A 22,413-nucleotide genomic window follows, 5' to 3' on the forward strand; every position below is an offset into this window, starting at 1 on the left:
GTCATCTCTTTTGCCAGCAGCGCGAGCGTTCACTGAGCTAGGAAACTCATTTTGTTGTGCTAAAGGCTCCTGCTCGCCCGGCTGGTTGTAAATCGGACTACATGTTGGATAGCGGTTTTGTGCGTGGGGGGTGGGGAGCCCGAGACACAGATTCCTGGAACGTAAAAGTTGCGCTTTGCTTCACTAATTTGTTCCTGCCAATGCATAAGGTGGAAAGCTGCCTCGCTGGTATTTACTTTGGAAGACAGCGCTCTGATCGAATGCAAACGGAGAAAGACTCCACCGCTAAACACTAGTGCAGGGCATCTGCAGCGTGGAATGCACTGGGGTGTTTCCCTCTATTTCTGATGTTGGCAAGAAGTAAACAAACAAGCTTGGCTGGAAACCTCAAGAAGCAAAATCCTCTGAGCTAAAAGTAAAGATTTTTTTTTTTTTTTAAATCCCGCCCCATTGCATCCGCATTCCAGCTGGCGGACTGGACTTTAGATAGAGTTTGGAAAGCACGGCGATGATTGCACCCAACTCGAGAGCAGGATGGCTCCTAGCCGTCTGATCTGACGTCAACATGTCTCTAGGCTCTTGCTGCAAGATAGAGGGAGCAGAAATGGGGGAGGGCGGGCTGTAATCACTCCCAGATGTCTCTAATAGCAGATATAAAGACGTATCTAGTGCCTAAGAATAAATTTGTAATCAGGGCTCTACAATCTGATCATCAAAGCAACAAAATTTTTGGAGGAAAATGGGGGGAAACATCATACTGCGTTTGGGGGAAGTAGGGGGAAGGGCCACAAAGACTTCCCAGAAAGCAACAGGCCTTTCGAATCCAAATGCTTTGTAGAATTTATGTGAATATATAATTCAGATAACAACTCCGCTTTAATCTCTATTATACTGTGCAAGCTAAAACAGCTGAGCAGTAATTGGCCAATTAGAAATGGAAAAGATTGGAGCTGGTTTTGAAGGGGAACATATTTCATAGCCTGCAAAAAATGATAAACCCTAGTTATTACAGAGTGGATTATAGTTGCAGAAATGTGGGATTCGCTTCCTTTCTATCACTTAATGAAAGATATTTTTGGTAGGGTTGAGGGTAGAAGGATTTAAAATATGTTTTCAGGCGCAAAAGATAATATTTTATATCATTAAAATGATGCAGCGTCATCGTGGGGCTCCTGCTTCATGTTTGTTCTCTGAAACAGTAATCTTGGTGCTTTCCACATTTACATCTGGAAGTTTCAGCTGTCGGGTATCCACAACCTTTATAGAAAGGCCCCATTACACCTATCTTTGACGCCATCTTTGAAAATGATAAATTAACCTTACTTATCTACTGGGAGATTGGGCACTGTAAACTGATAGGTGAAAAAATCGGTTATTCATATTCTCTCCTCCTTCTTCCCCTTTTTTTGGAAATCTAACAGCGTGGAGTGTTCATAAAACAACCAAAAATGACAGCCAGGACTCCAAAAAGAACGGTATCAACTATCTTCATCATCACCGGATGCATAAAACCTGAAGACTCCCACTACCATTTCTGCTACTTAAAAATCAAGGAGCTTCCTCTTTAATATCCAGACTCATTACTATTACATCAGAATACCCTCAGTGATGTCATGTTTACATACTTTCCAAAGTCATTTGAATAGTAGAAAACATAGGCTTTGCACCCCCCATTGTGCAAATGCTTTGAAAAACATGAAAAATGTTATCTAAGGGTAAGGTTCAAGAACAATTATATCACATACTAGACCTAATCTATCCTGCAGAGAGAGAGGGGGAGAGGATCTATCAATAAATCCAAACGAACGCTACTAATATGTATACCGTTAAAACAGAAAACCGTTTCCATTCCTACATTTGAACCAGCCATGAATTCCCTTGTTTCAATTCCACTGTAATACTTAAGCTTTTAGGACACTTATTCTCAATAAAAATATAAAATGTGCCATGCCCCAATCCATTTGTTATTATCTGAATCACAAGAAAAGTGTTAGGACAAATTCTGCTCCCACTTACACCCACATAAGGGCCCGATCCACCCTACCGAAGTCAATGAAAGTTTTGCTATTGACTTCAGCGAAATCAGGATCAGGCTTTCTAAATCTGGAGTAACTCCACACACTACGGATTTACACCAGTGTAATTGAGAGCAGAATCTGCCCCATCAAATACTATCTCAAAACTACTTATTAGAGTTTCTACCTTAAACACGACCTTTTACATTTAATTTTAAGAATCATTAGTGGTATGTTTCCATGTTATTTTACATTAAAATTACGTCCTATAAACGCTTGATCACCCAGTAGTCCAAATGAATTCAGTAGGACTACTGGAGAGAGAATAATTACTCACGTGAGTAAGAGTTTGTAGAATCTGGAGGGGAGCAAAGGGAGACAACTTTAAAGTAAGGTATTTTTGTTTCTCATCAAAAGAAAAAAGGAAAGTTGTTTTTGAGGCAGAGGACACAGATAACGTTGTGAATTCATTTCCCAAAACAACCCAGGTAGAGCTATTATTTAAAAATGAGATATATAAAATATTGTATAATTACTGAAAATGTTCACAGAACTTTTAGTTTGGCAAATTATAATTATAGAGTTTGACTTTACACCTCTGTCCTTATTCTTAACTTTTCCTCTCAGATTACCTGTAGAACAGTATGGAAAGGCCTCGCAATTATTAACTAGCAAGAGTACGCTGATATTTTCCCATTACCATCTGTTCATAAGTGCCTTTATATCAGCGAACAGTCTGTGTCACTGAGTAGTTATCAAGGAGGGCAGACGTGGAATATATGAGGAGGCAAATAGGTTTAGTAATGACCTTAGGAACCTAGATACAGTTTCTTTTAAAACTCTTTCCCAGAGAGCTGGCTGTATGGCTGTGGAAAAGCTTCTGGTTCACCATTCAGAATGTTATCAGGCACACAGCTCCTTTAGGAGATGTGGGGCCACGGCACACTGACATCCCAATCTACCATCAATTTACCTTCCACCGCCCTGCTTCCCCATTTAGCTTTTAACGTCAAAACCTACATTTTTGTCGGCTCCGGCCTGTCTAGGGCTCTTGTGATTTAGCTCCAGGAATGATTGCTCCTGAGAAAATGGCAACATCCTCATTACCAAGCAATTAAAATAGATCCCTTTTAGCGGGTCCAAGGGTGCAGCCAGTTTGAGAAATGAAATACAAAGGGAGAGTTAATTTTCCTTGTATAGGAAAAGCCAAAAAGGCTACTATCTTCACAATGGCATCCTGAATCTGCCAGAGAGGCGCTGGGCTATGATGTAGCCAGATACAGATTGCAGCCCCGCGTGGCGCTGGAAGTAAAAGGAAGCTGTTTTCCTGAACAAGCAAAAGGACAGACCACAAAGAAAAAGCAGTTTTAAAGAGTATTTTCACTAGTGCCTAATGCAGGTAGGGCAAGACTGCCCTAGCTCCGTGTTTCTAAACGATTGGCTTGTGCTTAAAGATCACAAATTAAACGCGTGTATTAAACACACAGCCAGTGGTACGAGGATTCAGTTGATCGATAAAAACAACCGGGTATTTGCAGACAAACAGTTACCGGTGAATACCTCTTTAATCTGGAGTTGTAATTAGTAGCATCTCGAAAAGTCCCCCACTTTAATAGCTGCACCATTGGAGCCTTTAACCTACCTTGGTAACATTAGCAACGTCAAACACAAATGGAGCAGGGGGAGATCTTCCACTATCGACTGGGAAGCTAGCAGGGAAGGAAAAGAAAACAAAAGGGAGACTCTTCTCTCGAAGTGTTATAAACAAAGGCAAGTGTCTGTAAACATAACCCTACGCCCAAACACAAACCCAGGCTGCCTGACCCGAAGGGAGAAAGGGCACATCACTTTTGCTTAGTTGTTCTAACCCTTCAACCTTCCTATTGTCAGAAAGACTGGCAAACGGTGTAAGGGCTCTCTTATCTTTTTATGGGCAATTGCAAATCTACCTACTCTTATTGTCAGAGCTGGCCACAAGCCACTTAATTAGGCACTACCATAAAGGAAGGAGAGTAGGTATATATCCCTGTACCTTGTAAGATAGCCAGATTCATTTAGGTTACCTTCGTCCAAGAGTCCTGAGGCCACAAAAATATTAAACTGAGGTTTACAGTACAGATAGAAACCATTTTCCATCATCCCTGAAAGCTTCCTTAGGTAAACCGCTTGTTTAAAAGTTTAACAGTTTACAAGGCTGGATTTCTAGGTGTAAATATAGTAGGAAGTGTCCAGTCCTCGGAACGCTGCAATACGCTCAACATTTGCTTTGGTTGGACTGGCAAGGTGAATAGTCAATTTCGAGGAGCGGTGATGGACAAAGATGGTAGTTTTTAACTGTTCAGATACAAAGGATGGAAGATGGGATTGAGGGAAGCAATTTTACGCATTAAAAGCAAAGGGGCCAAATGGCAGGCAGTTGCTAGCCTGGAGACAGGAGAGGATTAAAAAAAAAAAGTGTTCAATGTGGCAGATTGGAAACGTGCGGCCCAGGAGAATTTTGGGAACCACAAAGTTAATATTAAGTTCACTGCATCTCATTGTAAATCTTGTTTTTCCCTCCCAAATCCCTTGCCTTGTTCACTATTTCTTACTTGACGTAAAATTACCCTTTACATCATCACTTATAGCAAAGCCTCCTTTGCGGACCCTCAGCCCAAGCCCATTGAGGTAGCTGGAATCAAAGTCTTCTCTATATAACCCTATACAACATCTTTCTCGTTCCAGGCTTTGGGTGCAGTCACCTTGGGAAAACAAATAACTAGCTCTGGCTGCAGGAAATAAGCGCCAAGAAAGATTTAATCAATTCACAACACTTCTCTCTCCCTCACGCACACTTTTAAATTACAATTTTAATATCTAAACTCCTAAAATTATATTTCAAGTGACTCGTGTTTCAAGAGCTCCTATTAATGTAGGATTTTGTCTTTTTTAGGAAAACATGCATATCAGTAATTACTTCTGATTTGACCAAGGTTTGTACCTATGTCCACTGCCCGTTAGCATTAAATCTCATGCCTGGAAAACACTACCACAAGGAATTTATATTTAGCGTAACTGTATTTTTTCCCCTTTAACACGCGCACTGCTGGTGAGATCTCCCCCCCCCCCCGCCACCTTTCACTCGATGACTTGCTTAAAAATAAACTTAGAGGCAATCTTTATAATTTAGTTTACTTCCGAATATCTTAAATATTATGAAAACTATAACAACGTTGTTATTTAAAAACATTTGAGGTATAAAACATAAAAAGATTTTTTTTTGTAAAAAACACACACAGTGGTTTATTGAATACTTACAACGTTTACACCTTCAATATTAATTAAACTCCACTTTTTTCGCCCTTAACGACGGAAGTGCACATAACAAATAGCTGCTGAAAACATTTTCAAATACTGAACGACCACAACAAAATTACCATAGTAAATACCAAGCCAACTGAAACATTGGTGCAACTGTTTCTGTTGAAATATAATTTTATAATCCCATGAATATTTATATCCAAAAGGCCAAGTATTAAAGATACACTTCACATACACACTAATGCCAGGGAGTCTTTTTCTCCCTTTCTTTTCTATTTTTCCCGTGTGTTCTATACAAACAGAGAAGTAACATTCACGAAACAATTGAGACGACATTACCCCTTACCAAGCTGGAGTTTCCTCTTCATATTAAAATATGGAATGCTTTTCTTCGAATATCCACATTTTGGGGGGTGGGGGAGAAATTGCACATAAATAAACTGGATGATTCCAAATACAAAAAGTCCTCAGATCAAATCTCTCTAATGAGTCTAGGAGATTTCCTTGAGTCCTTCAGTCTTGCAGCGCTCACTGCTTGAGCTCCAAAGCCCAGACATGTTGCGGCCAGCCAGTCCTCCCTTTGGTTTTCTTATCGTTGCTGCTAACTGTGCTTTTCAATATTTCATTCTGGGAAGATAGCGTGCAAAAAAAGAGAAACAAAGCAGAAGTTTAGAAATTATATTCCTTTACCTCTTAGGTAACCTCCGCCACCCACTCCTTGTCTTCTTCCCCCTCAGAAGAGGGAAATCTAAAGCTGGCGATAGACATCTACAAAGATCTATGCAGGCTCCTGCAGAGGCCTCCAAGCTACAGGACAAACTTTCGGCTAGAAAGCTTGACAAACAAACGCCTGTTTACGTGCTTTTCGTAGAAAGCTGCGGGTACTTTAAAACACCAACACCACCACACCAATTTATATGTTTCATTATTTGCAAAATAGAGACCGTGCTGTTGTTTTGCACTGATCGCGTTCGTGGCAGACCCTCAGTGCAAGAGCGGCTCATTTCCAAACGTAAACAAAGCTTCTTCGGTTTAAAAAGCCACCTACAGCACCAGTCATTCTTCAGGGTTAAGCGGCCCTCCCCGTCAGATCTCAGGAGTGTATATTTTATTTCAAATATAAATTACATTTATATATCATATGATATACAGACACACTTGAGGTTTTAGTGGAACGGTAATTTATAAGAAGACCCGAATTACAAGTAGGTCAATGATAACCATTCTATCTAATGTCAGCATTCCACTAAATAACAGCATTGTGAATATATTATGAGAAGTGAACATCCATTCATATAAGGCCCGATCCTGTCGTGTTTACTGAGGTCAAATAGCTATTGAAACCAGTGGGAATTTTGCCTGAGAAAACCATCAGGCCTACACCGACAGTTAACATCCACACAAAAAGTTACTTCGCCTTAAATTGAAAGAAGGAAAGAGAACAAAAACCCAACAACAAAAGCATAGATCACAATCAAGAATAATTTACAGTGAAACGGTGGGGCTGTGCATTATTTTGTCAAAACTGTGCTGGAGTTAAATTCAAGTGGTACATGCCTTCCCTGTGAGCAGTTCCTTTTATCTGAACAGATTGCAGGGTGCTTCTGCGCTATGAAAGGTTGCTTGTGTACAGGACAGAATTATTATTAGAAACTGTAATTCAAATAATACTGTGGGGGGAATGGAGCAGAGTAGGTACTGAAGGGATGCTAATGTAAAAATAAAGGATACAAAACCATATTTTAAGATTAAGACATTTGTGTGCAGCTGCAAGGAATGGTTTAACTATTATAATCTGACCCAACACCCGATTTTGCTGCAGGCTATATCAATTCTGAACTATTTCATCACATAGCAGATGCCAGTTTCCCACCCCAAATACATGTACATTTTAACATCACCCCCCTCCCCCCGGTCACTTGGAACAGCTCCTGCACCGAAGTGAATTGAGTCTTCACTTCTCTTTGTCAGCGATAACACATATTATTATGGGTACATCCATTAATACAGATTATAGGTACACGTACGTGTACACACCATATATCATACACAGAAACCCCGTAAACATTCATTCATCTCCATTAACCAAGGCACACAGTATACGTTACCTACATCAACTTCCCTACATGCAGCGCTAGTGTATTGGGGCGTGTGTGTGTTGTGTAACACCATGATGTATTTCATTTGGGATACATTCTGTGGGATCTGGAATGGAGCCTGGCTGACCTAGCAGCCTCTCCCCAAGCCAGATGTGCCCAGCACGGCCGGAAGAAAGGACGAGCACAGAGTAATCCCTTGCAAACAACAGCAACAGCCTCCCCCCGTGGATGTACTGACCAGCTCTTTCTTCCTCTTCTCCTCCTTCACGTCTGTCTTCTTGATCTCTGCCTTGAAGGCCTCCGCCTCCCCGTTCTGATCGTCCTTGGCTAGCAGGTCCATGAGGTAGGCGATGTAGCTGGTGGCCAGGCGGAGGGTTTTGATCTTGGACAGCTTGGTGTCGGCGGGCACGTTGGGGATGCACTCCCGCAGCTCGGCGAAGGCGCTGTTGATGCTCTGAGTCCTACGCCTCTCCTTGCGGTTTGCCGTGCCCCGGCGCTTCACCGGCCGCGGCCCCCCGAGCCCGGGCGGCCCGCTGCCCGGCGGCCCCCCGCCGTAGTGGGAGTGGTCGATGCCCGGCGCGCCGCTGGCGTACTCGGGGCTGTAGGACAGGGCCATGCTGTAGTCGGGGGGCGACATCTCCGGGTGGCTGCTGATGAGCCAGCCGTGGAAGTAGGGGTTCTCTTCGTGGCCGCAGCGGCTGGCGGCGGCGGCGGCGGCCGCGGCGGCGGCGAAGGGGTAGCCCTCATGGTGCACCACGGGGTGGTGGGGGAAGCCCCCCACCAAACTCATCCCCGAGCCCAAGCGCACCCCACCCCCGCCCCGGGACCAAGCCTCCCCCCTCCCGGCCCGCTGCCTCAACCCCCCCTTCGCCGCGGCCGCTCGCCCGCCTCTTCTCAGCGCCTCTCCGGCCGCCGGCTCCCCATAGGGCGCTGCAGAGTCCCGCTCAGAGCCAGCGCGCTCCCCTCTCGCCGGGCGGCAGGCGCGGGGCGCCCCCGGCCGCTCATGCGGTGCGTCTCCTCCGCGCGGGGCCTGGCGCTGCGGCGCGCCGACAAAATGGCTCGAGCCCCGCGCCGCCGCCTCCTCCGCGCCGCGGCCCCCGCCTCTGCCTTCACCGCCGCGGGGCTGCGTGAGAGGCACCCGCCCTTCCTCCAGCAGCGCCCCCCCGCTGTCGGGCTCCGGCGCTGGCTGTGGGCATGGAAGGCTCTGGTAAGGTTCCGCTCCCCCTTGGCCGGGGGCTGCTCACTGGGAGCCCCGCGCATCCATCCCCCCGGCCTGAGCCGCTCCGCCCCGCTCGGGGGCACGGGCACCGGGCAGCCCGCCGGCCCGCAAGCCGCGCTTCCCCTGCCCCGGCTGCTGGCGATGCAGAGCAGGAAGGCGGCGGCGATTCCCCCAGGCTTGGTGATGCGCCGGGCACTGGCACAATTTCCCAGCACGATCTCCATGTACAGCTACAGCTTTCGGGCAGCTCGTGTTAATATCTGTCGTCAGAGGCTTTCTCCGCCAATCCCGCGCGGCAGGGGCGGGGCCTCCGGCGCTGGGCAATAAAACTTTTTGATGTTCGCGTTGCTAATTGCCGAGCTCCTCTTTTAGGATTGGCTGCCCCTAATATAATTAAAAACAAGAGAGGGAAAAAAAAAAACTTTTATCATGGAGGCAGAGGTTATTGCAAGTGTTTAGCAGATGCAGTACGGCAAAATCTTCTTTTTAAATAAACTCATTAAAACAAAATATTGGAGCATTTCAACCCAGGTACGGTATGTCGCCGAGAATTTTGATGGAAAAAAATAGCGGCTCGGTCAGTTCAGTTATTGCTTTACAAAGTGCGTTGTGTGGATCTAGCAGAGGAAAACATAAAAACAGCTTCAGGAGGCACTTGCCGGTTAACCAATGGTGATGTACATACACCAGGAACACTTTAGCGTATTGTTCTAGCAGAACGCTTTCAGGCAGAGAGAAACGCAGTTATTATGGATAGGCAGTGGACATGAGTTGCAAGTACGAAAAGATTGGATCTGACTTTATAGCAATTGACTTCTAAAATAAGCAAACAATGGGGTCAGGGAGATGGTTTTCAAAGAATGAGTTGCTTTTAAATAAGAAGAATAAAAACAAATCAAACGATTCTCTTCCAGCTTGCTGAGTTAATGTACATACCAGGACATGTATTCATCCGAACCAGTTATATGCCTGAAATCAGTTGCATGCTTGTTTAACTAGCCTGATTGGTAAGTAACCGAATATTTTTTACAGCATGTTCAGAGCTTATTTTCCAGTTTTTATTAACAAATATATAAATATCACTCTGCATTCCTCCTTCACCAATAAAAAAAAAAACAAAAAAAAAAAAACCCAGGCATCTGTGGAAAGCAGGTTTAGTTATCGAAAGGGAATAGTTAAAGGTTTGTTTAACAGTCAGGCCGGGAGGAAATCTATTAGATATTTAGCTATTTTGGTTTTGTTATCTTGAACACATTATAACGGGAAAATGAATCTCAGGTTGTAATTCACAGGGAAATTGGTAACTTGGAGGCGAGACTTGCGCCAAGAAATTGTTGTCATCTTCAAATGCAGCAGAATATTACTAAATAGCTGTGAAATATCAAATACTCACCTTAGGTGTCTTGGCTACTGGATAGACTGCTTCAGTGTATATTAGAATGCAATACTACAATATAGTCAGTGTGGAAAACTGTGTCAACAGGAGCTGGTGGGTCGTAAATTAAGAAAGAGAGATAGAGATGCAGGAGTTTGCAAGGAGACGAGAGGAAACTCAGGTCCAATTGCTGCAAATGCTCAATATGATACCCTGAAGATTAAGATATATTTGGTTAAGCAACAGAAAACATGCACTTTGGGAGAAAACAACAAACAACCCAAATGCTTCTTCCTGTGTATTGTTATTCCGAGGAGTAAAAGCGGAGTTAAACAAGAGCTGTTACATTACAAGAGCGTATTCAAGGGCTGCTTTCTAATTTCCACTATGGCAATAATGCAATATATTTGCAAACAAAGAAACAATAAGAAATGTAAAGAAGAAGCGTGCAGTATTTACGTTTGTTGGCACCATGCTCCGTTTGTTTAGCTTGTTTCTGCTCTACAATAATGAAATCAAGAACTGTCTTTCGAGTTAAAATTTGCTTTGGCACAGGCAGGAGAAAAGGCCAATTGAGACAAACAGAGGTGGTGTGAAAACTCACAGAACAGTGAATCCCAGTACATACATATGTTGTCCAATCGAGGAATACAGAGTTTAACCAAATATATACAGAGAACGATAAAAATTAAATGCATAGTTGATATAAATATAAGTATATGCATTGATATGTCTCTGGGTGCAAAACTGTATATGCAGTTCTATTCAAGGGTTCAAAACGTTTCTATATTTAAAGGCAGGATACTGAAAATGGTGGGCTCAAATTTTCAGTATTTGAAGGAAACAGTGTATGTACAATACTGGCACGTGAAAAATGACTGTGTGTTTAACATGCCAGTGTCGAAATAGATAGATTAAAAATACTGTTTGAATGTTGCAGTGATCCAGTCTCGTGATTTTCTTTAACGTTTTGCTACTTTGGGGTTGATTAAGTATTTTTGGTTTATGAGGAAGATAGCCCTGCAGAGGACGAATGGGTATATTTGTTTCTAAATCTCCCTCCTCCCCCCACCCCCGGTTAAATTGTGTTTAATTGCAATGCCCTAGGAGCTTTTCAATATAATTCTGACTGCGTTGTAATTGTGAAAGTTTCTGGTGAACCGCTACTATTGTCCCGATAACATCTCAAGTGATGAAAGAAACGGAAAACATGAGGCAGAGAAAAAGTAGTAAAAGATACTGATCTGAACCTCAGTCCACAAAGCTAACATCATTATTCCTTAATTATTTCTATATAAAAGACTCGCTAAAGTTAAGCGCGGAACTGGATTTTAAATACAAATTTCCAGTACTTCTTTATATACAAGTTATAAAGTCTGTTTGAGAGCAAATGCAGCATGTGTGTTCTCAAATGTAAGTACTTATACAAACCCACCTATAATAGCTTGATTCGCAATATTCTTTTTCTTTCTGACCAGCGCATATGAAATCTCTGCAGCTAAAATGAATTTTAAAAAAAATATTTCTTAGCTCAGTACGTTTCCTCTCATAAACATAAGTGATACACTGTATTATTACTTTTTAAAAGTAATACTTTGTTTTAAAACATCGGATTTCCTGATGTGTCACTGATTTAACTGCTAAAATGTTCGCAAGTCAGGCGGGTATCTTTATCTAAATGATAAACAGACCGATATTTACTAGCGCACTGTAAGTAAGATATCTTGGTGCATACAATGCTGAGTATGGCTTTGACTTTTCACATGTTTTTCGTCTCTGATTGTATTTCAGGAATAATGCAATAAATTAGGCTTCTGCATCCACCGGTTAAGTCTCTTCGAATTGGATGAGCAAGAAGAGCAAGAGACGAGAAAAGTCTCTTAGTAATATAGTGGAACTGAGTACATGGCATTTTGTCATGCACAGCTCAGCGGATGATCTGTGCCAGCAGGAGGAATCCTACGGAGGGCGCAGTTCAGCAGCAGCGTCTTCACCTTCCCTAAGTGCAGTAAGAAGTGCCAAGAAGTGTATCGCTATTTGCTTTACAAGACACTGTGCACCAGAATCTGCAGCCCAAAGAAGCAAAGCATCACAATTGTTTTTCAGTCCCAGTGTTTGTCACTGTAGTTCATCATATGTGCACACACGCTATACCTCCCCCTTTCCTCTCCCAAACAGCCAGAGAGCAGCTCAAACATTTATTTTGCATCTATATTATTTGTCTTTCCCCCCGCCGGAAAAGATTCAAAGTGCAGGATAGCGGTTGGAAAAACATTTTTTCAGCGTGGTCGTGTGTGATATTTTTGAAAGCAGTGAGAATTAAATTAAATATTTTAAAAAGAGAAGATAGCTCACGGTTTTGTGAAAAATACTGGTCTTTTCACATATTTATTTTCTTCTGTTTACCCAAGATAAATAAAAGTAAACAGGCCTTAAGGGTTAGTGAAATTAAACAGGCCAAAGGAATAGAACCTCATGTTTTGTGTTTTAGGAGAATGACATCCAAATAAGTCTTGTCCTTTTCTAAACCCTATGTTATGTTATTTTTAAAACAGAGAGATGAATTTAACAAACCATCAAACACACAAAAACTCCCAAGGAGAGAGGGAGAAAGTAGATTAAAATATAAAGCAAAGAATCAATGGAATCTACAGCTTTGAAAACTGAAATATAGTATAATACCTGGTAAATTAAAGAATAGCACATACATATGTCTTTCCTGAAGAGCCAAATTCATCCAGCATCACCCAATTCTCAACATTAGTTTAATAACTTAAAAAAATAATAATCCATGGTGCACATTGGTTGGATATCCCTATTCTGAAAAGCCTTACTCGCACAGGTAATTCTTACTCAAGGAAGTAGTTACCCTTGCTCAATGGGATAATTGTCTTGAGTAACAACAGCTCATGTAAGTAAGGATTTTCAGGATCGGGCCCAAGAAGTGTCTCCAGCATCTTTCATGAATAAGCTTATGAATTTTTCTATTCTGATTTTAGAATGATTTTGCTTAGAAGATAGTAATACACTTTGTTCCTAATTAGGTTCTAAGTAATCAAAACAAAATACACAATTTTAGTGTTTAAGTTCCCCTTTACCTTATCCCTCCAAAATATTATGGAACACAGAATCTTGACTTTTTGAATGAGGATTTAAAATCTGGCCTGTGGCTGGAAATGTTTAGATCAGGTACCTCCAGCTTCTTCGAACTACAGGACCCGGCTGGGAGCAGATGATCAGAAAGATGGACCTTTTTTGTGGGTGGTTAAAAACTGGGGCCTTTACAAGCCAACTCTGGGTTTGACCTCTTCACCTCATTGGAGGAGCCAGGGTTCCCCTTATCCTTGTTTGTGCCCTGAGTACCTTATAGCAAGCACTGTCTCCCTTTGATTAGTTTTAAAAGTTTAGACATATTCAAATTTATAGAGTGCATAATGTCATTGACCTGAGACCAAATATATTAGAAAGAGAGATAATTCTCAAATGTATTTTGAAGTGTCTAAATACCAAGGTGCCCTATGGATGGCAATCTACATACTACTAAACCTCCAGTTAGAAGTCCAACTAAACTTAACATAGAAACTAAAAGTTTAGTCCAAACTAAACTTAACATAGAAACCCTGCAATAATATGGAGTTTTGAAGGGATGCTGGAGAAATATCATTTGAAGTCAAACCTGTCAATTCCTGTTAATGAAAATAACTCTTGCCACGTTAGTTGAGCTCAGTTACCCTCATGCAGTCACATCATTGATTTCAACGGGTCTGGCAAAGCGCAGAATTTAGCCCCACAAGTCTGCTTTAATTGCTGTGGATGGACGTAGAGGAACCCTGGTGTTCGTTACTGTTATCGGTACTGAAGGGTGCAAATATTTAAGGCATGATAATCTCTGCCATTAAGCGTGTATTTTATACATACGCGAATATAACCCCCCAACAACAAGATAGCGTCCGCTTTGTAAGTTTAAACGATGTGCAGTAAACACACGAGCATACCAATTTTACCCCTGCATGTGTGAGCAATTATTCAAAGATTGCTTCTATTTGGGACCAAGGATACAGAGTTGTATTGATGCCACATAAAAGAATTTTAAAAATCCAGTGATTGCCAGAAGAATAATAAAGCCTTCATAAAATACTCTATTGAACAGACAATATTTCTTAATGCGTTTGTGGTGTTCACATAGTTTCCCCTCCTTTAATATTGTTTGCATTCATTGGGGAACTATGTTTTAAAGCTGCTTTTAAAATCAGCGCTGATGGGATTGTATGGGCGAAAGGAATTGTTTTGATCAATAAATATTTTCCTCAGAACATGAGGTTTACGTGCTCGCGGGAAACAAAGATTTGCTGGCATTACTTTGGTTCTATGATAACAAAAAAGAAGCACTTTTATTGTCAATATTAATGGAGACCCTCAATTTAGATTTGGTTTTAAGCAGTGTTCAGAGATAAAAAGCAACCTTACTTGACCTAAAACTATCCCACTGGAGCTTCGACAATTAACTGTAATTTTGTCCAAACTGCACATATTTGGGCAAATGTTAATGTCGTACTTTCTGTGCCACTCTGTTCATCTACCTGCTGTATCATATTGTGCTGTGACTTACCCACTAATTATTCAAATACAAAGGACTTGTGGTTGAAAGCCGCTGCCTACAGCAAATGTTGTGTAACACACTTGTTCAGAAGCATCAGTGTGTTTAGCTGCATCCACTACAATTCCTATATATGTACCTAAATGTAATTGATCTAGTTGAGTGACGTCTTTTTGGTAATTTGGATACACCAAGTCTCCAGTTAATGACACATAATCAGCCTTTAGGTCACTTGGTCATTCTCTTATTACAAACCCCTCCTGCTCTCTCTGATCTCCTTTCAAACTAAATTTCACACAAACAAATAAAGTAAGGCAGGGACAAGGGAGAAATATTGGAAAACTCCTGATATAGAAGTATAAACATTTGAGAATAAAATCTAAAAGAGGATAGGAAAGAACATCTTATCAAAAAGAGAGCATTGTGTACAAAACTTGAAAAGAAAAAGTTCTGGCTTATGTTAGAAATGACACAAAATTAAAATAAAAATAATTACAAACAGAAATGTCATAACATAAACACAGAAGGCAGGAGGCTTACTGGAAATGTGCATCAGTAGTGTAATTTATTGTTATAGCTTATATAACCGATATGTGATTGGAAAAAATGTTTCTTTGACTCACTTTGAACAGCAAAAACTTTTTATTTTTTACACTTATTTTATGAAAGCGAAAGAAACTTTAAGAAATTAAATTAAGAAATAAAGACCAAAATTTAATTTACTTGTCAAAATCTATAGAAAAAAATGAAACGACTTCATTGATATAGCATTGTGTTAATGTGATAATAAAAATCAATATTTTATGTAACTACAGATCTTAACATTGTCTTTCTTTTTTACCAGCAGGAGCTAAAGAACCATTTTACTAGATACTTTAAGAATATCCTTTTGATCTCCGTCCAGGTGAATATTTTCCATCACAAAAACTTATGTATGTATTATATGTATATAATAAACAATGTTACTTCATATATAGATACACATAAGTATAGCTATAGAAACACATATATGCCTTACTTAACATTTTATGTGCCTTATAAACTGTCTGAAGTATATTTAGAAAACGATTTAGATATTACTAAATTGAAGTTAATTAACAGATTATTTAAAAAGAAAACAGTGAAAGTAGCATCATTCAAGTGTTTGCATTTAGACAAGAATTCTGAAACAAGACTGAATTCCACACAGTTATTCAAACATTAGCAATTGTCAAAATATTATCAATATAAGATTTTTCTAAACATCTCATTTGTATTTATTTAATAGCCATAGGATTCAGACAGGCGATAATTGAGCATGTAAGTAGAGCTTGTGCACCCTTTAGGAAATTTTACACAGGAAGAAAAATTGAGCAACTAATACACTGAAAGGAAACTCACAAGGCCTCAGTTATTACGAATCTTGTTATGTGTTCATTACATTCACAATCTTTTTAGGAATTTCTAGAACACATTTTTATCCACATGTGAAAAGTTCAGCTAAAATATTCATGCTTAGCAGTAAGAAAAGGAGGACTGGTGGCACTTTAGAGACTAACCAATTTATTTGAGCATAAGCCTCGGTGAGTTACAGCTCACTTCATCTGATGCATCCGATGAAGTGAGCTGTAGCTCACGAAAGCTCATGCTCAAATAAATTGGTTAGTCTCTAAGGTGCCACAAGTCCTCCTTTTCTTTTTGGGAATACAGACTAACAGGGCTGCTACTCTGAAACCTGTCATTATGCTTAGCAGTGTTATTACCCAATAGAGTAAATCAAATGGCAATGTATTGAGAAATCCTGTACACTATAATTTGATTTTGTATCTCTCTGGGTACATACACATGTATATTTAAACTCGCGAAGTATGGAAAGTGGCTGGTGATCCGAGTCCTCCTCCTCAAATATATTGTCAAATATCGCATTTCAGGGGCCAGGGCTTCTCATCACAAACTATCATACACACTTAATTCCACTGAACGCTGTATGAGCATGGAGTGGTCTGCCAGGCATGCACACGCAAGAACTAACTTGCCCCTTGGTAACTCAGCGGGCACTCAGGGAGCAGAGCAGAATTTAGACATTGGGGGCTGTGAATAAGCACCGTTATAGTAGCATGCCATTGGGTTAACGTTGTGCTGCTGGATTGATAGTTGAGTGGCAGGCTGAGAAATTAAAGGAATTATAGTTTGAATAAAAGCAGCGCAAGGCACTCGAATTACATGGGCAAGGGAATGCACCAAAACGCCATCTCTGGGAGGGGTGATTCCCAGTGTGCAGAATACTTCACGGTCACTGTACCCCTCGTATGGCTCGCCAGAGGACACAAGTCCCCCCGCACACACGCTGAGGACCAAGTCAGGCCCTGCTAGCTCAGGTAGTTCTACCTAGGCGCTTAAGGCTATTTGAATAGTGGAGGGGGCGCATGGGGATGATTTACAGATGCTTTTAACCCCTCGATCAGCCCTCGTGGTCTGACGTGGGCGAGATCGTTGTTTTAAACACTATCTCTGGGTGACTCTGCGTTCCCTGGGCTCTGAGATGCTGCGCCTTTGATCTGAGGCGCTGATGTTCCCCCTCCATTTATCTTCCGCAGAACCCGGCCTTTTGTCTCCCAGCATCTCAATCAAGCTGCATAGCTGAGCGACGGTGTCAACCTCCCCGCCCCAATTCGCGATCAGATCGGAGAGGGAGAGGCTTCTTTCCTGCGCACAGGGGAGCCCAACCCGCGAAGCAGCTCGCACATTCGCTTCACATTTGAACGCAGTCCCTTTAAAGATCTCGCTCGGGGTGGGCTATACGGTACATGCATGTCCTTGCAGCAAAGGACTTTACTTCCTCCACTGCTGTAATCAGTATCTGTATTGCTCTGGTGAAGGAAACCCCCTTCTTTGCAAATGTAACCGTCACCGGGTGAAACTCCCCACTTTCCCCCTTCTTTTGGTCTTGCAAGCGTGTGATAAGCTCCTACAGGTCCGGAAAGGGTTAACTGCTGGCCCTCCACCTCCTTCACTCTCCTGGAGCCCCCTGAATGCCACCGCTTTCCTCTAGAGGTCTCATTAGGGAAACCCTAACTGCTATTTTCAACATTTCCTCAATCAAGCGTCTTTAAATATAGCTCCACAAACAAATTGGCGGCAAAAAGCGTAGATCTTGTCACGAGTGAGACCAATCCAATATTTCACCCTTGTTTGCTTTGTAATTACTGGATGGCTTGTGGCTACCTCCTTGCCCCACTGGGGCAAACTCCCCCCGCCCGCTCTTTTTCACCCTTTAAAGTGTGGGATGAACCAGCCTGTTGTGCTACTAAACCAGTGATCTCAGAAATAAAACCCCCTTCACAAATGCAGCCTTCGGGCCATTCACCGCAGTTCCTGGCTTGCTAGCTAGGCTTGTGATTTTTCCAAGCCACACTCTCTGCTCCGACAGCATTTTTGTTGCAGGTCACACACTCGCAAGCTGTGCCCTTGCAGGTATTTGTAAGTGGTTAGTCTTTGCTTTACTGGAATGAATCTCTCTGTCTCTCTGTTAAACTGCTACTTTGATTTGTTATATTTTCCACAGCGCTTATTCTTGTTTGACTGTTGTACAAAGCTGCTTTAAATCTGCTGCAGGGAGAATAAAACTTCAAGCTGCTTGAATGGATTCCTATAGACTTGTGGGCTAGCCCTGGCCCACTTTAGTTCCTGCCTAGCAATCCCTCTGCGTAAATCAGGCCTGGAGTAAGGTTGATGTCTGCAGTCAGGAGCAACAATCAACTAGCTAATATCAACAAAAACAGTAGTTAACTCAAATTATGTTCTAAGCCTTGCATTTAACAGAGAAAAGGCAGGCTGCACACTATTAACAAAGCTGTTATATTTACTTTGCTGTGAACTGAGAGAACTTTTATGATAAAGGCAAATAATAGAACACAAAAGGGAACTATGACCATAAATCTCTTTTTATGGATTCTCTCTCAAGCAGAAAAACACAGTAATTCAACAATTTTATGATTCAGATATTTTGCAGATACATTTGAAGTTATTTATATAGGAAAGTAGGAATATCGCACACGCACACACACACTTTCTTGATTTATAGGGGCCTGATTCGGCTCCTACTGAATTCAGCAACAAAACTCTCATTGACAAACATGGGAGCAGGGTTGATTCCTATCAGTAGATAGCGCACATATGATCACTGTGGGTACACATTCTAAGATTAGTTGCAGTGTCCTTTGTCTCATATAAAGCATCTTTTTAAAATTTACACATTTACATGGAATTATAATTCTGGAATCATTCTATAATCTAATCTAAAATGGACATACTGAATTGTCTCTTCTCTTTTTGCCCCAGAATCACTAATGTTTGAGATTGTTAAGCCACCCAATGCAATAAAAAGATATTAAGTACATAATGCCTTCAGAGAATTTACATGCTCAGAATCAAGTCCTACTATAAAACAACTTTAATATTTCATAAAGCTGTTTCATTTGCTACTAGCATAGAATGTTAGCTTCTATTTCACTAGGGAGATTTTGATTAATTCTGCTTTCTGTGCCTTATTCTGGTTCCTGTTTACTGTCATAATGCAGCATCCTGCATTCCTTGAACACCCAGGCCAACAATTTAAGTGAACAGGAGAGCAAGGAATGCAGGGTGGGACCTATAGTTTGTCACCTGGTTTAATACTGCAGACCTGGGAAATGATATTTCCCCTAGAATCCTTTTCTCAACACACTATGTATATAACACCCACAGGTGCACACCCACACCTTCAGTACTATCAGTGACCATTGAGTTTTGTAACTGTCAGTTTAGAAAAGCAAAAAAGCAGTATTAGTGTATGGAGTGAGGTGTAATCTTTAAAAGTATGTTTTTTTTTATCAAAGGACTATTCCCACATATTATTACATGAAAGATGGAACATTATTTCCCAGTGTGTTTATTTGCATAGAATGTGCAAATTACCACACAGCCCTACATTTCTTAACAACACTTTCAAATTGACTCTCTGTGTTAGCTACAGTATATAATGGCTGATCCTAATCACATATAATCACACCTACACAAATGTATATTTTAGTTTTTGAGTCCAATCCTGCAAACTGTTACTCACAGGTGTTGTTCCTCTTCCTGCAAGTAGTCTCATTAAATAAATCAATGGGATTGCTCATCTGAGCAGTGATTAGTCATCTGAATTAGGGCCTCAGGATTTAGACCCTGACCCTGCAAAAAACTTTTGACTTCAGTTGAACTACTCACAGTGCATAAAGTTAAGCATGTCTGCACCCATTCACTTCAAAGTTACAAAATTAGGTTTTTATTTATAATGCAAAAAGATATGGACTGACAGTTGGAAAGTGGACATGCCCATGTTGTGCCCAAATGTGCGTGACCAAAACTGGGTTGTATATGTGTGAAAATATAGGCACATGTGCATGAAGCATTTTTGTATATGCACGTTTAAAAATATGGATCTATAAGACTACAGTCTACAATAGGCAGAACTTATACCTAAAAGGGAGAAAATGATTTTTTCTAAATTCAAGGGTGTGTCTAAATGATGTTTAAAGATTTTTTTCTCTATAATGCTATACTCAATAATGCTGTCAACCACAGCAACTTTCTACTGAAAGCACCACAATTCTTTATTATCCTGCAAATTCAAAGATGGAGTGATATTCCCAAACAGCAAAATGCACAGAGCTATCTTTATATTTTAGATATTGATTTCTATAGGCTGATGGTATTAAAATTAAAAACATGCGCTTTCAGGAATGCAGGTTGTCTGGACATAAATATTTCTCCCCTCCCTCCCCCCCCCGGAAAAACTCAGCTTCTCATGAAACAAATTTTGACTCAGCCATTAAATTGTTTTAAACAGTAGCAAATAAAACAACGATGCCCTTAATGTTTTAGTTGTTCAAACAACAATTGGATAAACACTTTCAGCTGGGACCACTTTTCTAATACCTTTGTAGGTAATAGGCTTCCCATTATGTGCTGCTGTGTGAATATCAAAGACTGCACGTTGGGCAGGCATTTATCATTTTATCCAAAATGTCATAAAGAAGATAACACAAAAAAACTGAATTGCTGTGTCTACATTAGGCTTTTTTTTCTTAACGTTTCCCACTACTGCTCCACTGGTGGTAACAAACATGGCAACATGAGTGCAAACTGGCTGCCTGCATTTCAATCCCTGTGTCTTCCAACTCTGATCAGAGGTCTGGATGCTATGGTGGTTAAAACGCAGGTTGCCATTAGTGGCTTGCCTATAGTAGAGCTCCCACTGCTGTTGTTGCCAAAGGAGCTGCCATTTTTGGTAGCAATGGTGGAAAGTTTTAAGCAATTACAGCAAAAGGCTAGTGTAGACAAGATCAAATATGAACTAAATGTTCTCAGGAGTTTAGACTTCAAATTAGGCTTGGAGGAATAAAAAGTTCTTACAAAAGCCTAATATGAATGGAAATGTTTCAATAGTTAAAAATCAACTGAAAGATTTTTTTAAAAATGTGGTTTTAGATGTTCCTGTGACACAGGCTCTTTGGCAAAGGGTGCCCTGTTCTTTGCAAACAACTCTAATCTCAGACCTGAAAAACTTACAACACGAAACATGTCTTGCAGGATATTTATCCATAAAAAGTACCTTGTAATTTAGCTACAGCAAGCTTGTAACTTGTCAAAATTCATAATAGGGCTGTCGATTAATGGCAGTTAACTCACATGATTAACTAAAAAAATTAATTGTGATTAAAAATTAATTAATTAATCGCACTGTTAAACAATAGAATACCAATTGAAATTCATTAAATATTTTTGGATGTTTTTCTACATTTTCAAATATATCGATTTCAATTACAACACAAAATACGAAGTGTACAATGCTCATTTTATATTATTTTTGGTTACAAATATTTGCACTGTAAAAATGATAAACAAAAGAAATAGTATTTTTCAATTCACCTCATACAAGTACTGTAGTGAAAGTGCAACTTACAAATGTAGTTTTTTTAAAGTAATTGCACTCAACAACAAAACAATGTAAAACTTTAGCGCCTACAAGTCCACTCAGTCCTACTTCTTGTTCAGCTGTTTGCTAAGAGAAACAAGTTTGTTTACATTTATGGGAGATAATGCTGCCCACTTATTAATTACGTCACCTGAAAGTGAGAAAAGGCATTCATATGGCAATGTTGTAGCTGGTGTTGCAAGATATTTACGTTCCAGATGTGCTAAAGATTCATATGCCTCTTCATGCTTCGGCCATCATTCCAGAGGATATACATCCATCCTGATGCTGCTCCTTAAACAGATAATGTGTTAATTACATTTGTGACTGAACTCCTTGGGGGAGAATTGTATGTCTCCTGCTCTGTTTTACCCGCATTCTGCCATATATTTCATGTTATAGCAGTCTCAGATGATGACCCAGCACATGTTGTTGATTTTAAGAACACTTTCACTGCAGATTTGACAAAATGCAAAGAAGATACCAATGTGAAATTTGTAAAGAACCTGTCATCAGCATGGATGCATGTCCTCTGGAATGGTGGTTGAAGCATCAAGGGACATATGAATGCAGGTTTTTTTGTACATAATTCTATATTTGTAAGTTCCACTTTCATGATAAAGAGATTGCACTAGAGTGCTTGTATTAGGTGAATTGAAAAATACTATTTCTTTTGTTTTTTACAGTGCAAATATTTGTAATAAAAAATAAATATAAAGTGAGCACTCTTTGTATTCCGTTTTGTAACTGAAATCAATATATTTAAAAATGTAGAAAACATCCAAAATATTTAAATAAATGGTATTCGATTATTGTTTAACAGCGTGAT

General features: G+C 40.5%; 1 protein-coding gene across 1 annotated transcript; it reads right to left on the reverse strand.

Annotated features, from left to right (window-relative positions):
- Window positions 1-5,681: 5,681 nt before the first annotated feature.
- Window positions 5,682-8,204, reverse strand: HAND2 (heart and neural crest derivatives expressed 2). The gene is made up of 2 exons (XM_073340080.1): window positions 7,653-8,204; window positions 5,682-5,942 (listed from the first exon to the last, which is right to left on the reverse strand). The coding sequence occupies exons 1-2, from the start codon at window positions 8,202-8,204 to the stop codon at window positions 5,844-5,846; spliced, it is 651 nt and encodes a 216-aa protein (XP_073196181.1). The 3' UTR covers window positions 5,682-5,843.
- Between the last annotated feature and the right edge of the window lie 14,209 nt (window positions 8,205-22,413).

The sequence above is a fragment of the Lepidochelys kempii genome, chromosome 4 (assembly GCF_965140285.1).
Source record: "Lepidochelys kempii isolate rLepKem1 chromosome 4, rLepKem1.hap1, whole genome shotgun sequence".
NCBI lineage: Eukaryota > Metazoa > Chordata > Testudines > Cheloniidae > Lepidochelys > Lepidochelys kempii.